A 15,156-nucleotide genomic window follows, 5' to 3' on the forward strand; every position below is an offset into this window, starting at 1 on the left:
CAAAAAAAGACTTACTGATGTTGTGTAGCTAGGTTTTTGTGACATTATCCCACGTGACAGCTTATCTCCAAATTGGAGAGGCATGGCTATGATGGATTTACTATTTAGTGAATAAGGAATTGGCTGGATGAACACAGCCAGTGAGTTGTTGTCAATGGCTCTTGTGAACCCTCCAGGTGGAGGCTGGTGAGGAGTGGTGCTCCTCAGGGCTCTGTCTGGGGACTGGTGGTCTTCCATATCTTCACCAGAGACATTAACAGTGACATAGAGTGCACCCTCAGCAGGTTTGCAGATGACACAAAGCTGAGCAGTTCAGGTAACACAACAGAAGAAAGGGATGCCATCCAGAGGAACCTGGACAAACTTAAGCAGTGGGCCCATGGGAATCTCTTGAGGTTCAACAAGTCCAAGTGTAAAGTGCTATCCCTGGGCTAGGGCAGTCCCAGATGTGAGTACAGACTGGGAGAAGTACTCATTGAGAGTGGCTCTGTGGAGAAGGGCCTGGGGATTCTCCTGGATGAAAAGCTGGACATGACCCAGCAGTGTGTGCTCACAGCATAAAAAGTAACCTGCATTCTGGGCTGCATCCAAAGAACTGTGGCCAGTAGGCTGAGGGAGGGGGATTTGGCCTCTCTACTCTGCTCTTCTGCAACCTGCCTGGGATACTGAGTCCAGGTCTGGGGTCCTTAGGACATGATAAACATGATGGACCTGTTGTAGCAGGTCCAAAGGAGAGTCACAAGGATCAGAGGACTGCAGGATCTCTCCTGCAAAGGCTGAGAGACCTGGAGTTGTTCAGCTTGGAGAAGTCTCTGGGGAGGCCTCATCACAGCCTTTTACTACCTAAATGGAACACATCAAAAACAGGGAGTGTGACTTTTTCTACAGGCAAATACTGATATGACAAAGGAGCAATGGTTGTAAACTTAGAGAAGAGAGATTTAGATTATATTTTAGGCAGAAATTCTTTACGCAGAGGATGGTGAGGTACTGAAACAGGTTGCCCAAAGAAGTTGTGGGTGCCCTGACCTTGGAAGTGTTCAAGGAAACATTGGATGGGGCTTTGAGCAACCTTGCCTATTGAAAGGTGTCCGTGCCCATAGAGGGGACAGTTAGATCTGGATGACGTTTAAGGTTCTTACTGGCCCAAACCATTCTGTGATTCTAAGCAGCCATCTCATGATTGCCTAGTGTGAAGAGCCCATTTGCGATGTCCCTGAACTACCTGGAAAATGGCATCTGGGCAACTGCAACCCTTTCAATGACCAGTGGGACACAGCAGTGTTAATAGCTCTATGGATCACTTATATTGATAGCTGCTCTTTTTCACTAGCTGGAAAAAAAAAAAAAGTGAAGACTTTTCCACAAGGGTCACTACTAAATTCAGTTTGTCAACATGCATGTAGAAAGATAGTATAAACCTGTACAAAGATGGCAGATGACAGCATACTAAGGATTTTCTGGATTTTAGGTCCTTGGCTGAACCACAGCATCAGAGCAAAATAACATAAATTGGAACTGATTTTTCCACTCTGTGATGTCTTGGGCCCTGAATGATGATGGCATACAATCATACAATCTGGTGAATTCTTGAAAAAGCTGGAATTCACCAGATTTCCTGATCGACCCACACAGGACTGGAGGGTAGCCAAATAAAAACAACCAACCAAAACAAAACTCAAACCCCAAATTGGTGCTTCTCAATCTCAATTTCACCAGTGTCTGTCCCACAGGTAGATATAAACCTCCAGTAATTACTAGCAAACAGCTGAGACATAGTCTGTATTTCACAAATACTCTCCAATGCAAAACACTGAGTTTGCATAATATATTAACAGTGTAACCAAAGTTACAGACTACACCTGGAGGTTCTTAAAAGTAAATTAATCTTGGAGGTCAAATTCTGGAATGTTTCTCAGGACAGAGTGTTGCAACAGAGCCCATTGAAGGATTGTAAACTTGAAGATTTGGGTTATTAGTTGGGCCCAGATGAGGTATCAGGAAAGGAAGATAAAACAGCCATTTATTTTCTTCCTGTAACATATGTGAGATCTACGGCCAAACATTGCTGGTTCTATAATTAAAATTATGTGAATGCTTATAATGCATAAAGCAGGTTTTGCAGTTTCACTGTAAATTCTACATGGCATATTTCAATGACATATGTCTTTGAAATGTGTAATTTAAAAGCAGGCACAATAGGTATTTTTTTAGTATGCATATAATATGAAAATTTAAACAGAGAAAAACAATTTAAAAATAAAAGTGAAAGAGAACAACATTTAAGATCACCTATTAACTGAAAACCAGAAACTTCAGAAGAAAAGATCTGATTTTAAAAGTATGCTTCACATGCCTACAGGATGAAGTTCTCCAAAGTTGCTTACTATTAGAGGAGAGGAAGAAAGGGTAATCCTTAACAACCTCACAACCCCTTCCAGGAGACTGAAGTCTTCTGCAAGAGCTGCATATGCAATTAGATAGCAAGGAAATATGAAAATAAATAAATAAATAAATAGAAAGTACAAGAACTGTCCCCAAAGACAGACACATTCATACTAAAACGTATACGGTTGGCAGAATAATAAAAAAAAAAAGCTAAAACTTTTACTTAACAGGTAAAATATTCAGTCTTAGATACCCTGAAGAGTAATCCTTTTCATCTGACACTGACAAAGAAAATTAATGACCAGCTTTTGTTCTTTTCTGAGTCTAAGATGAAACTTCTCTACTTACAACTGAAAATGAGCAACTAAAAAGCTCTAGAAGAGAAAAATGTAACAATTACCTACCGCTCTCTTTCACTCCCACAGGCAAACACACACAAAGTTTTGGGCAATGATCCAGATCTTTAACTAGCAAATATGGGAATCTCACTTAGATCTCCTGTTCTTACTGCCAGTGGCACTGCCTGTTTTTCTTCTAAGTTTCTAATTAGTCCTTAAGGCACCAGCGCTCAACAGTGTTAGTCACTGTTTACAGCAGTGGTCAATCTGAACTGATGCTGTTTCCTTGTTGGCTCAGGTAGGCTGTACACTCTCTGGCATACACCCACTTTGGGGTCTAACACATTAAGACTCTATATCAGCTAAAGCAATAAAGATCCTATTCAAGATGGTTGTAATTTAACAACAATCTTCTTACAAGGAATGGTGTGGGAAGAAAGAAAAAAAATTAGAAGAGGAAACTGTTGACTTAATTATGCTGTCAGCTTGTTACAAAGTAAAATGGGCAAGAGCTCAATTTTTATTTCTTTCCCGGGTCATGTATGATATTTATTCAGAGAAGATTTTTCTCTGCCTTTCTGTTTTGCTGTTTCTCCCTCGGGAAGAGACATGAGCACAGATAAAAATAATTTTCTAATCGTGGCCAAGCAAAGAAACCAACAACCTATGATTTGCTCCTGATGAACAATGGTTTTTTGTGCAGTTTTTAATCACTGTATGGATAATAGGAATAGCTATAAAATAACATTTGAGAAGACAATGTGCATACATTGTTGACTGCTGGTGTTTGCAATGAAAGTAGTTTTAGGTGTGATAGTTTAGTGGTGCCTCCTGGAAAGCAGAAAGTGTCAATGTCATCTGCCATCCTATTATAGACTTAGACTGGTTGTGATAGTTTATATATGCAATAGAAAATTTGTAATTAATATCTCATTTGATGCTAATTACTGATGCTAACAAAAGATAAATATGTGTGTAAACACCAGAATTCTTTTGTTGTCTCCATTGACTTAATATCCACCAGCACACAGCAATATGTACACAAAGCTTTCATTCTGAATGGATTAACCTCAGTTTATCTAAAGACAATTTTCTGTGTTTGGCTCAGAAGCCTCTCTGCTTCAAAAGCACTAAAGCTCACCTTATTATTTTCTGTTAACTGAGATGTCTGAAGAAATATTTTTTAACAAATATGTCCTACAGCCTCCAGGAGACACACAGGTCTATATTCCATTGCAAAACTGTAGTTATGGCATAGCTTTTTTCTTTCTTTTTTTTTTTCTTTTTTTCCTAAACTGTTTTAAAGTCTCCCAAAAGCTTACATTCTTTACAATAAAAATGATAATTGTAATTTCAAGGCCAGTAATGATTGCATGTGCAATCCCTCTCCTTATACTGTGATTTGAAAGTAATAGAATAATGTTAGTTTACTCTTCTAGATTTTTGTTTTGTCTGCATTGTTCCTGCAATTCATAACAAAGTGATTATGAAATAAGTGCAAAGATTTATATTCCAGCTAATGTGTATTATCTGAGTATCCAAAAGGCTTCACTAAGAAAATGCTATGGTAATACTGACAATTTTGTAAATCCTATACCAAGTTTAATAGTTCTTGTGCTTTGTTTTCACTTTTTTACTAAGAAACAATTATTGATACTAAGTGGAAAAAGTCAGACATTAGCAACAATAATGAATAATATTAAAATAAAGACTATGTACATGTTATTCAAGGGATTTTTTTTTTTTTTTGCTCCTATAGGGTTGTTTTTATTTTCTTTATGAAGATCAAGATCTGTATTTTATCAACCAGCAAAAAATGTTGCTGTCAATTTCAAATAAATTCATAATATATTCTTAAAGGGTACAGGAAAGGCCAGAGGAGGAAATAAGGCAAATGGGACAGAACTAGAAAAATAATTTTTGTTAATATTTTGGCCCCTCATTTCTTAAGAACACACATTTGTGGAGCTTCAGTGTGACTTTTCTGATATGGAAAAAGCATGAGAGTTTTTTTCCCAGTCACTTCTTAGAGCAACATTTTTTTCTTTAGAGCTAAGTTGAACTAGAAAAACTAGGATCATTTACTAAAATGCTTAAAAAAAAAAAATTGGCCCACTTTCAAGCACATGAAGGGGTACTGCTATTTCTAGAACAAGGAATTTTGATTCAACTTCAGCAGGAGCCAAAGTCATAATATCTAAGATACATTTGAAAGCAGGATCTTTTGCTCACACTCTGAAAAATAAAGTGTTCACAGAATTTGGCAAACATTAAAAGCTATTGTTAAAAAGAATATATTTTTGTATCTGCTGGCTGTCTTTACATGTCCAAATTTCACTATTATACACTGTTACAAACATATGTGGATTATGCAAGACATTTTATATCATAAGTTACAAACTGAAATATCTGGAAAATTTCAAGCTGGAGAAATGTTACATTTTGCTCAGTGTTCTAAATATGAGGTCTTGATACTATTATCTTTGTAAGGCTCAGATCATGTAACAACTGAAATAATATATGCTTTTATCTAACTCAGTTTGCTTGACTTTAGGGAAAAATACTAATATTGAGTCTAGGTGTGCTGACTCCCTTATAAAAGATCTCCATTATTAACAAGGCTCAGAAAACTGTGATTCATCATGTGCAAGTATAATTCTACAAAACTCATGAGGAACTGATAGGGACTTTTTGTGTGAACTTGGTCCAAGAGCTGGTTAAGCCTTGGCCTATTTTTCTGTAATTGCATTTACGATGGCATACTTTTAGTGTAATTGTGTTACACTAATAACACATTCACAGACTACCCTTTTTTCTACTGCTACAGACAACGGTAAAGTCTGGTATGGGTTTCTCAAATCAAATTTAAAAAATAGTCAAGTCAGAATAAGAAAAAAAGACAACCATATAGACTTGTGTTCATTAACTGTAATTGTTAATGATCATAAAACCTGAAAATGGTAGAAGGTATAAAATATTTCTTTCTGGCTGGTTTTCACTTCATGTTTGAAAATGAGAACTGTTTGGAACAATGAATAAGAAATATTCATACACAGGGCTTGGTGGATGTAAAAATGTTTCTTATTTGCACCTACATTTTCCTTTGGTAAGGTTAGGATTTCCTTGACTATATATTAAAAAAAAAAAAAAAAAAAAAAAAAGAAGAAGAAAGAAAGAACCTCATCATAAATTGCAGGCCAGGCTTCACCATGCACATAGATGTCTGAAGTCATGAGGGACATAAGATCTTAAAAAATAATGTTAAAATGCTTTCCTGAGCTTTTCTGCTCAAAGCTTAAAGTCTCTTTCAAGCTCAGCAGTCATCTCCCAGAGAAAAAGCAAAAATCCCATTACTCTAATCCTGTAACAGGGATTATTACACCTGAGTTCAATGATTGCACATATGTAAGTGCTGTATAACACTATGCTGAAGCAACTGTAACAGAAAATAGATGGCCATATTTTAAACTCTATTTGAGTATCAAGTCTGCAGTTAGAGAGCTTTCTAGCTGTCAATAACATCTGTCTCAACTGTAGCAACAGTATCCTGCTTGTATGACCAACTGTTCTCTAAAGACACAGTTTCTACAGCTGCCTACCAGCTGATAAAGTGTACCCTTGTATTATGGAGCCTATCTTTCCTGCACTTGTAATTTTTCACAGAGATATGGCTGGGTGGGCCTGTGTTTGTCATCAACCTCCTACTTAAGTGGCTACTATCACCTTCATTGTATGGCAGGCAGATGACTCCAGAAAGGGTAATCAATAAAAACCAAAAGTAAGTCACTATGAATAACCCAGGCATCAGTACTCTCTGACAAGTAGTTATGAGGGCATTCTCTTGCTATTTCTTTTCTACTTCCTAAAAGTTACATATATTTTAGTCATTAAATGTTGCAATTTTTACAGAGTATGACAGAGGAAAGGGCTTTTAGTCTTTGTGATAGACACTATGATACCAAATGTAGTAAAGGCATCATCCTGAATAATCTTACCTTTAAAAAAATGGGGAGATGCTCACAGGAAATTTAAACAAAAATATAAATTATTACCCTATGGCACAATCTAGACCTATGATGCTGCTTTTTTCTTCAGCTTACTCCCATAACTGATTTACAATCCACTTTTGCTAATTTATGTCTCTCCCTTATAGTGGAGGAGTACTTGTAAAAATGTCCCAGAATATGACACACAGGTCAATATGCCTAGAGGAAGAACCATCTGAGGCTTTTAATAACTATTTAGTTGTTCACATACTGTGAGCACTTGTAACTAATAGAACAGGGATGAAACCATGGTATTGAGTCCTTTTTATCTTTTCTGCTCCCTCATACTGCCTTGATTTCAAGCAGTGGGAAGGTGGAAGGTAAAGCATCTATGTGCAGAGGCTGCAGTGGGGACTGGTCTTTATGAGTAGTATATGCAGTTGCAGAGCACCCAGTCTTCTTTCCCCTCTCTTCACCTGCTTTAGAGCCATGTACAATCTATTCCTTATGCTGAATACAAATCCAGAAGACACCAAGACAATGATGTCACAAACTGGGAAAAAACAGCTTGGAGTAAAGAGATGGGGTTCTTCATTTGTCTAAAAGAATAATGTCTAAAGCTGGTGAAGTATAAGTTGGATGAAAAGACAGTGAGTTGAACTGAAAACTTCCTGAACAGTTGGTGATGATCAGGGGCAAGAAGTCTAGGTGGAGGGTATAAACTAGCAGTAAAACTCAGGGGTCAGTACTCGATCCAATCCTGATTAACATCTTCATTAATTATATGGATGACAGGGCAGAGTGTACCCTCAGCAAGTTTACTGATGACATAGAAGTGGGAGGACAGTACAGCATTACCTTCTTGATGCACCAGAGGGTCATGCTGCCATTCAGAGGGAACTCAATGGGCTTGAGAAATGGACTGATGGAAAACTTGTGTAGTTCAAAAAGTGCAAAGCCCTGCACCTGGATCATCTTCATGCACCTATATATGCTGGAAGGCACTTAGCTGGAGAACAGCTTTGCAGGAAAGCATCAGAGGTCCTAGAGGACCATGACTACATTTGTTCTAGGAGACTGAGACTTCCACAAAGTTGAACATGAGCCAGCAATATGTCCTGGTTGCAAAAAAGACAGATGTTATGCCAGGGTGCACTGGGCAGAGTATTGCCAGTGGGTTGAAGGAGCTGATCCTTGCCCTCTGCTTGATGCTGGTAAGACATACCTAAGTTCTCTACCCAAGACTGGGCTCCTCAGTACAAGAGAAGCACAGAGATACTGGAGAAACACTTGCCAAGGGTGACTAAGGTGACAAAGAGACCAGAGTGTCTCTCCAGTGGGGAAAGACTGAGACAGCTGGGACTGTTCAGAGAAGGGAAGGCTTGGGGGCATCTTATCAATTTATACAAATATCTAAAGGGAGAGAATAAAGAAGACAGAGCCAGACTTTTCTCAGTGGTTTTCAGTGACAGCACTAGGGGCAATGGGCCTGCCCCGAAACTTGGGAGATTCCATATGAAACATCTTTTTCCCATGAGGGTGACTGAGCCCTGGCACAGGTTGCTCAAAGAAATTGTGGAGTCTGTCTCCTTGGAGGCCTTCAAAATCCAGCTGGATGTGATCATATGCAGCTAGGTCTAAATGGCCCTGGAGGCCATAACCTCCAGAGGTCCTTTCCAACCTCAACTATTGCGTGATTCTGTGAAAGAATTGAGCAGATACTTTGGTCAGTTTATAATCTATCCCTGTAAACCAGAAATTGGAGAAAAATGCTGTGGACAATTGGAAGGAAACACATGTTGTAATCAGCTGAAAAAAAATGGAAAAAAATTGAATGAAAGATGAAAAAAGTATGGTGATATTCCTGTATACTCCAGTATTTATTTCCTATAGCCAGATTAAATGATTTACAAACAAAACCAGTATCCAGGAACAGTGCTAGTCAGCCTTACCTCAGTGCTTGGTAAGATCATGCAACAGATTCTCCTGAACGCTATAATGAAGCACATGGAATACAGATAGGTGATTAAAGACAGCCAACATGACTTCACCTAGGGCAGATTATGCTGTACTCATCTAGAGGCCTTCTACAATGAAGTGACTGCATCAGTGGACATGGGTAGAGCAACTGGTGTTACCAAACTGAATTTCTGTATGGTGTCCCACAATTTTCTTACTATAAATTGGATAGACATGTATTTAATGGATGGACTCGTAGCTGGAAAAGGAACTAGCTTGATAGCTTTCTTGCTTGATCTCCAGTGAATGTGCAATGTCCAGAGAACAGAAATAAGTAATAAGAGCTGTTCCTCAAGGGTAAGTGGAGGGAGCAATTCTATTTAATAACTTCATTAATGACATACATGGTGGGACTGAGTGCACCATCAAGCTGAGTAGTTCACTTGATTGACTTGATGGAAGGGATCTGTCCAGAGGGAAGGGACCCTGACAGATTTGAGAAGGCTTATATGAACCTGATGAAGTTCAAAAAGGCCAAGTGCAAGGCATTGAACATGTTCAGGGCAACCAAGACCTGTATAGATTGAGAGATGAATTCATTGAGAATAGTTGTCCAAAGAAGGAATTGAAGGTACTGATGAATGAAAAGCTGGATATGACCCAGCAATGCGTGCTTAAGGCCCAGAAAGCCACACATGTCCTGGGCTGCATCCAGAGCAGTGTGGGCAGCAGGGCCAGGGAGGGGATTCTGCCCCTCTGCTCTGCTCTGCTGAGACCCCACCTGCAGTGCTGCATCAGCTCGGGGGTCCCAGCACAGGAAGGAAACAGATCCCTCGGACTGAGTCCAGAGGAGAGCTGAAGCACCTCTCCTGTAGGGATGGACAGCCTGGAGAAGTTGGATTTGTTCAGCCTGAAGAAGAGAAGGCACTGGAAAGGCCTAATATCAGCCTTCCAGTACCTAAAGGTGACCTGCAAGAACTATGGGGAGGGACTTTTTAAAAGAGCCCATAGTGACAGTACAAGGGAGAAAGTGACCCCTCTCCCTTTAAAGTGAAAGAGGATAGGTTAGGTTAGATATTAAGAAGAATTTCTTTACTGTGAAGGTGGTGACACATTGGAACAATTTGTACAGAGAAACTGTGGATGTCCCATCAATGGAAATGTTCAAGGCCAGGTTTGTTGGGGCTCTGAAGAGCCTGACTTGGTGAAAGATATCTCTGCCAATAACAGGGGGTTTGGAACTACATGATCATTGTAGGAACCTTCCAATGCAAACTTTTTTAGGGATCTAAGATGCAAACTTGATCTGTATACCCCGTGCATGTGAACTCCATGTAATTGTCCCAAGTATTTAAAAGAATAATCTCATTTATTTTAGTGGAAGTCTTAGAAAAATGCCCATTTATTATAAATTGTTATCTTACATTGCTATACCTAACATATGAAACATGTTCATCTTACTTTTTTCTCTTTTCTGTGTACCAAGTACCAAACCATTACCATTTCACACATGTATGCGTGTATACATTAGATTTTTATATTTAGTACATAAACTTAATGTACATACAAAAGACTGAGGTCCTCTATGGAGCTTCTTTTATATATTTAGAGTTTGAAAATAAAAAAAATGAAAATAAATAGCTTAGTGTATACAATGGAGTCTGGTCAATGCTTTTAAGTAGTTAAAATCTTACTATATCCATATATCAATGGTTTTATTGAAATTCAATCAAAAGATGTTAGTCTCAGTCCAATGAAGGGGTTGCATTGAACAGCAATCTACTATCAGAGTATATAGGAAATGAAAACAATTTTTGCACTGTGCTTAACTCTTCCACAACAGCCTTTGTCATTTAGGCTACATTCTTGTGAATCTTCAGACCCAACACTCTTTACAATTTTTTTAAGCTGATAGTTTCATTTCAGGTAAAAAAAAATCATAATTAATGTAAAATGGAATTCCTGATACAATTGGAGAATTTCATATGAGTATGACTTTTAATGTAAGCTTTTAAAAAATTGAAATCTTTAGTTGTTGCCTTTAATATTGATAGTGTGAGTTTGTTATTGTTTAATATAAGTCTATGCATGTAAACACATCCTTAAGTACACATCTTAAAACTAGAACAGGAAAAGCTAAGTTTGTTGCACAACTGGGCAATTTCAGGGACAAGGAAATGAAATTACAGAAATGAATGTTGAAAATTTCTTATGTAATACTTGTGAAATTCAGACAACAGTTGTCTGTAGAGGCAGTTGAGGAGTATGTCTATTGGGAGGGTTTTTAATTGCAAGAGACAAATTACTGAAAGCTAGGTGATTTGTTAGGGACCTGTATTGCTGTTCTTGATACCCTTCTGTTTTGTAATTTGTGTGTTGAAATGTTTTTAATGTAGAGCATTGGTGACCAGTGCCCCAGCTATGTGCTTGAAGCACAATTTTCTTCACTTGAAGTTAAAGCAAACAATTACTGCTGCAAGACCTATGTGAAAGATAAGACAGTAAATTACACTAGCTAAACAAAAATAATAAAAATAGAATATATCTTCTGTTAATGTTGCATTTATCCTAACACACTGCCATGACAAACTGATTAAAAGTCAGATTTTCTGGTCTCTCAAACCTACACTGCTCAGCTGGTACATATTAGAGCCCACATCTCTAGCCATGATGAGTTGTTTTCTCCTCAGTGGTTTACAAAATTATTTTTTAACTTCCTTGATTCCTAGGTATAAATACTGTGATGGGAAAGTAGACACAGTTACTTTGCACAATCCAAATATCTTCTAATTATTATCTTGAATTAAGCTCAGCAAGGATGATCTAGCTTTTTGTGTCCCATGCTGATTTCTAGCTGCCTGACTTGAGGGACACTAAAAATTTGTTCCTTCACTTCTACATAGGAATGAACATCATTATTCATAAAACCTATCCTATTAATGCAGAAGGAACTATTTACATACATGCATTAAAAGCATATGTGCAAGTCTTTGCAGGATTAAAAAAGGCAGGAAGCAACAGGTTGGGGCAACAGACCCCAGATGGGTGGAAGGAAGAATAAAGTGATAGGAAAACATGGTTATGTAGGCAGGTTGCATACAAGAGTTTGAAGGCATTTGAAGACCTGTTTTTAAAGTTTGACCTAGCTTTAAACAAATATGTTGCTTGTCATGTAATAGCTGTTCCTGAAACATCTGCAACTCCAGTGCTCATGAACTTGCACTAAATTTAAATCATAATGAGACCACTAAGATATTTTGTATCATGTTATTGCTGATTTTTTACAGAACAGATTTCATAGGTTGGTCAGATATCTGTCATGGCTCACCAAACACACCAGGGTTAGCAGGGAGGTGGCTGAAGTTTAGGCAGAATAGAACCTAAAATTCTGCTGGTCCTCATAAAAACAGTGTATGGCTTACATAAATCACTGGCAAAAGAAGGAGTGAACAAAAAAGCATGCAAATTTGTAGTGAATGCAAAGTAATTATAGAGTCAATGTACTAACTCCTGAAAATGTTGCCCTGTCAGTAATGTTCAACTTTCAATACAAGTTGTATTTTGAAGAAGTCACAAACTCTGAAAAGAAAGAAACAAAATTTTACAGCTGTAAATTAACCTTTTGTGTACAGTCAAGAAACTCATTCCTTGAGTTTCCTATTATTCCTCTGATTTTAAAAATTACTTTAAAAAATCCAAACTACCACATTAAAAATGCTTCTTGCAAAGATCTATCACTCTTCTGTCAGCAGTACAAACGGCATTGGAGGCATGTAAAAATGTCCTGCTGCTTTTGAAGAAAGGGAAACAAAATATCCTTCTAAAAATATCTACTATACTGATAAAAGAGAATAAAGTGTAAGTGTAAAAGAGAATATCCATGTTCACAAAATAAAAGGGCACACACTTAAATAGGAATAATATTCAGAATATTTTTATAATATATTTCAACATTTAACTTGCTATGAAAAATACTATTTCACTATTGATTCAAAAGAAAAAGAAAATTTAAAAAAATATAGCTAATTTAATTTCAGAACAGTTCTTACTAACAGAACTTCTGTGAATCTTCGTGAAATGAAGTGGAACTAATTGCTATGATTCTGCTACTTTCTGCTGCTTTAGTCATAGAGATGAAGAGTGACCATCACCGAAGCTAGGAAAAGCTGCCAAAAAGCTGACCCTAAAAATAGGAAGAAAGAAAATAAACTCTGTAACCATCGGCTAGTTGTGATTTCTGTTCAAGCAAGTCTCCAAATGATCAGGAATTGTGGCCTGCTCCTCTCATGAGGCGCTCATCTGATGGCTTCTAAATATGGTGTCTCACGCTTGTGAATATTCCACCATAAATTTAAAATAAATTCCCAACGGATACAGAAAGGTACGCTGATGCATATTCTGCCATGAGAAAGGCACATCACAGAGGAGCTAATTTTATCCTCCCTGACTGCAAACCCCACGTCTTCCAAAAAACTGCTGAGGAGGTGGAGTTTCTCTGCATACTTTTCTCTCTGGCACAGAGACTTATCCTTAGTTTATATTACCATTATGCTATTTGTTCTTTTATGTGTCAGCAAACTCAGGTGCCTGTTACTTACATCAACACCCTGGAAACAGTTTTTGTCTCAGATGACAAGACTCTTGAAAAGGAGGCCTGTTTTTTTCTTTAACCTAACAATATGAAAATAATTGTCTTGGTTTCTTATTGCCACCACAGAGCACAGACAAGCTGAGAGTCAGTACTTCCCTGGGAAAAGACACCAAAGTCTATCAGACAGCAAGTTTAGTCTCAAGAGTATGGTGTTCCAACAGCCGAACTCATATTAACATATTTGGTTGAGGGAGGGAATGTGGGAGGTAGATATATTTTCAGTCATCGGGGCACTTTTCCTTTTCATAGACGAAAGAATGAAAAAAGAATCCCATTGATGTATGCCATTGCAGTATTGATGCCCTACATGAACTCCTCATTTGTCAGGAGTGCTAATTTAGAGGGATCAAGTAATTTTGCCACTTCTTGTGAAGGGGAACCCAAATCCCCCGCCCCATCGCCAGCGAGCAGCCCCTCCAAAGAACTCGGAACTTCTTCGAACAGAACAGATAGGGAACGAACTCCTGGGGTGAGACTGGACGTCTCCTTCCTTCCAGAGGACATGGACCCACGGCCGGCTTCGTCTGAGTACCCTTCATCAAAGCAAACCTTACAGCAGAAGTGCAGCCAGGTCCGCAACTCCCGCAGGAGCAGCGGGCGGCGCGGAGCAGCGCCCGTCGAAGGCTGGCCAGCCCGGCTACCTGGAGCTGTCAGATGGCTCCCCGCCCCGGGGGTCTCCGCGGGAGGAGCCGTCCCGCCGTGCTCTCGCCGCCCGCCCGCTTGTCTTGGCCAGGCGAGGGGTAATTGCCGGGTACGAGGAAAGCCGCTTACCTGTTGATTTTCAGGGCGAACGCCCTCCTGTCTGCGGCAGGTAACGTCGCCATACGGGCGAGCAGCCGTGGGTGTCGGCTGCCGACGAGGACCGAGACTGGCTGTACGCACGAAGGGCGGCTTTATTTCATTTATTTGTTTTTCTTAATTGCGTGCCCCGGGCTAAAAACCCGACGATCCACTGACAGTTCTGGGTGGCAACTTCCGCATTTTACCTTCCTCACTGAAATTGGCCGGAGTGGGAGGGATCTGCCCTAGTGCACGGCAGACTGCTCACCCTGCCGCGTGTTCCCCACCGCCAGCAGCGTCCAGCCCGGCGTCCCGGGCGTCCTGCGCCTTCCCGGCGGCCTTCACCAGCCGTCCGCCTCGGCCAGGGCGCCCATAGGCACTGGGGGAGAGCAGGAATTTCCCTCCCTCTTTTACAGAGGCTAAGCCTGAGCCCTCCGGGGGGCATTTTGGAGGGAAGCAGCGGGGAAGGCAAGCGCTTAGGCATGGACAGGAACGGAAGGCACCGTGTACATCTGAACACGCATAGTTGCGGGAATCCACGCGCGTCCCGCATATGACCCTTTTTCTTTTGGAAACTGCAGTGCGAGTGTCAGACACCTCCGCCTCCGCCCTACCACACCACACCCACACACATATGCACGCCCGCCGGGGGTCAAACGCTGCTCTGCGGGGGCGGGCGAAGAAGCAGCGGGCACTGCTGCGCACCGCTGGCCATTGCCGTAGCTGGGCCGGCCCCGGGAGCCGAGGCTCCAGCCCGTCCTGCCAGGCGGAGCAGGCAGGATCGGGCGGAGCAGGCCGGAGTAGGGCTGCTCGGAGCGGGGCAGAACCACGCCCACTGTCCCACAGGGATAAGAGATAGCCAGGTACCTTCCTTCGGCCCCAACGGCGCATAGATGGAGCTGTTTGGGCAAGTAGGGACAGCAAGTTGGGAAAGGTAAATACATGTCAACTCTTTACCTGGGACAATATTTTGCCAGTACACCTGTGCACCCAGGATCTTTGTTTCTCTTACATCTAAACAGTGTGTGTAAGAAAAACAGAGATAACAAAACCA

At 40.1% G+C, this 15,156-nt stretch overlaps 1 protein-coding gene across 1 annotated transcript in view; it reads right to left on the reverse strand.

Moving 5' to 3' along the window:
* DOCK8 (dedicator of cytokinesis 8) overlaps window positions 1-14,265 on the reverse strand; it is a 97,462-nt gene extending 83,197 nt beyond the window's left edge. The window contains exon 1 of the mRNA XM_053969014.1: window positions 14,094-14,265. Within this exon, the coding sequence (XP_053824989.1) occupies window positions 14,094-14,146 (53 nt within the window). The 5' untranslated portion in view covers window positions 14,147-14,265. The remainder of the gene's footprint in view (window positions 1-14,093) is intronic.
* Between the last annotated feature and the right edge of the window lie 891 nt (window positions 14,266-15,156).

The sequence above is a fragment of the Vidua chalybeata genome, chromosome Z, assembly GCF_026979565.1.
Source record: "Vidua chalybeata isolate OUT-0048 chromosome Z, bVidCha1 merged haplotype, whole genome shotgun sequence".
In the NCBI taxonomy this organism is placed as follows: domain Eukaryota; kingdom Metazoa; phylum Chordata; class Aves; order Passeriformes; family Viduidae; genus Vidua; species Vidua chalybeata.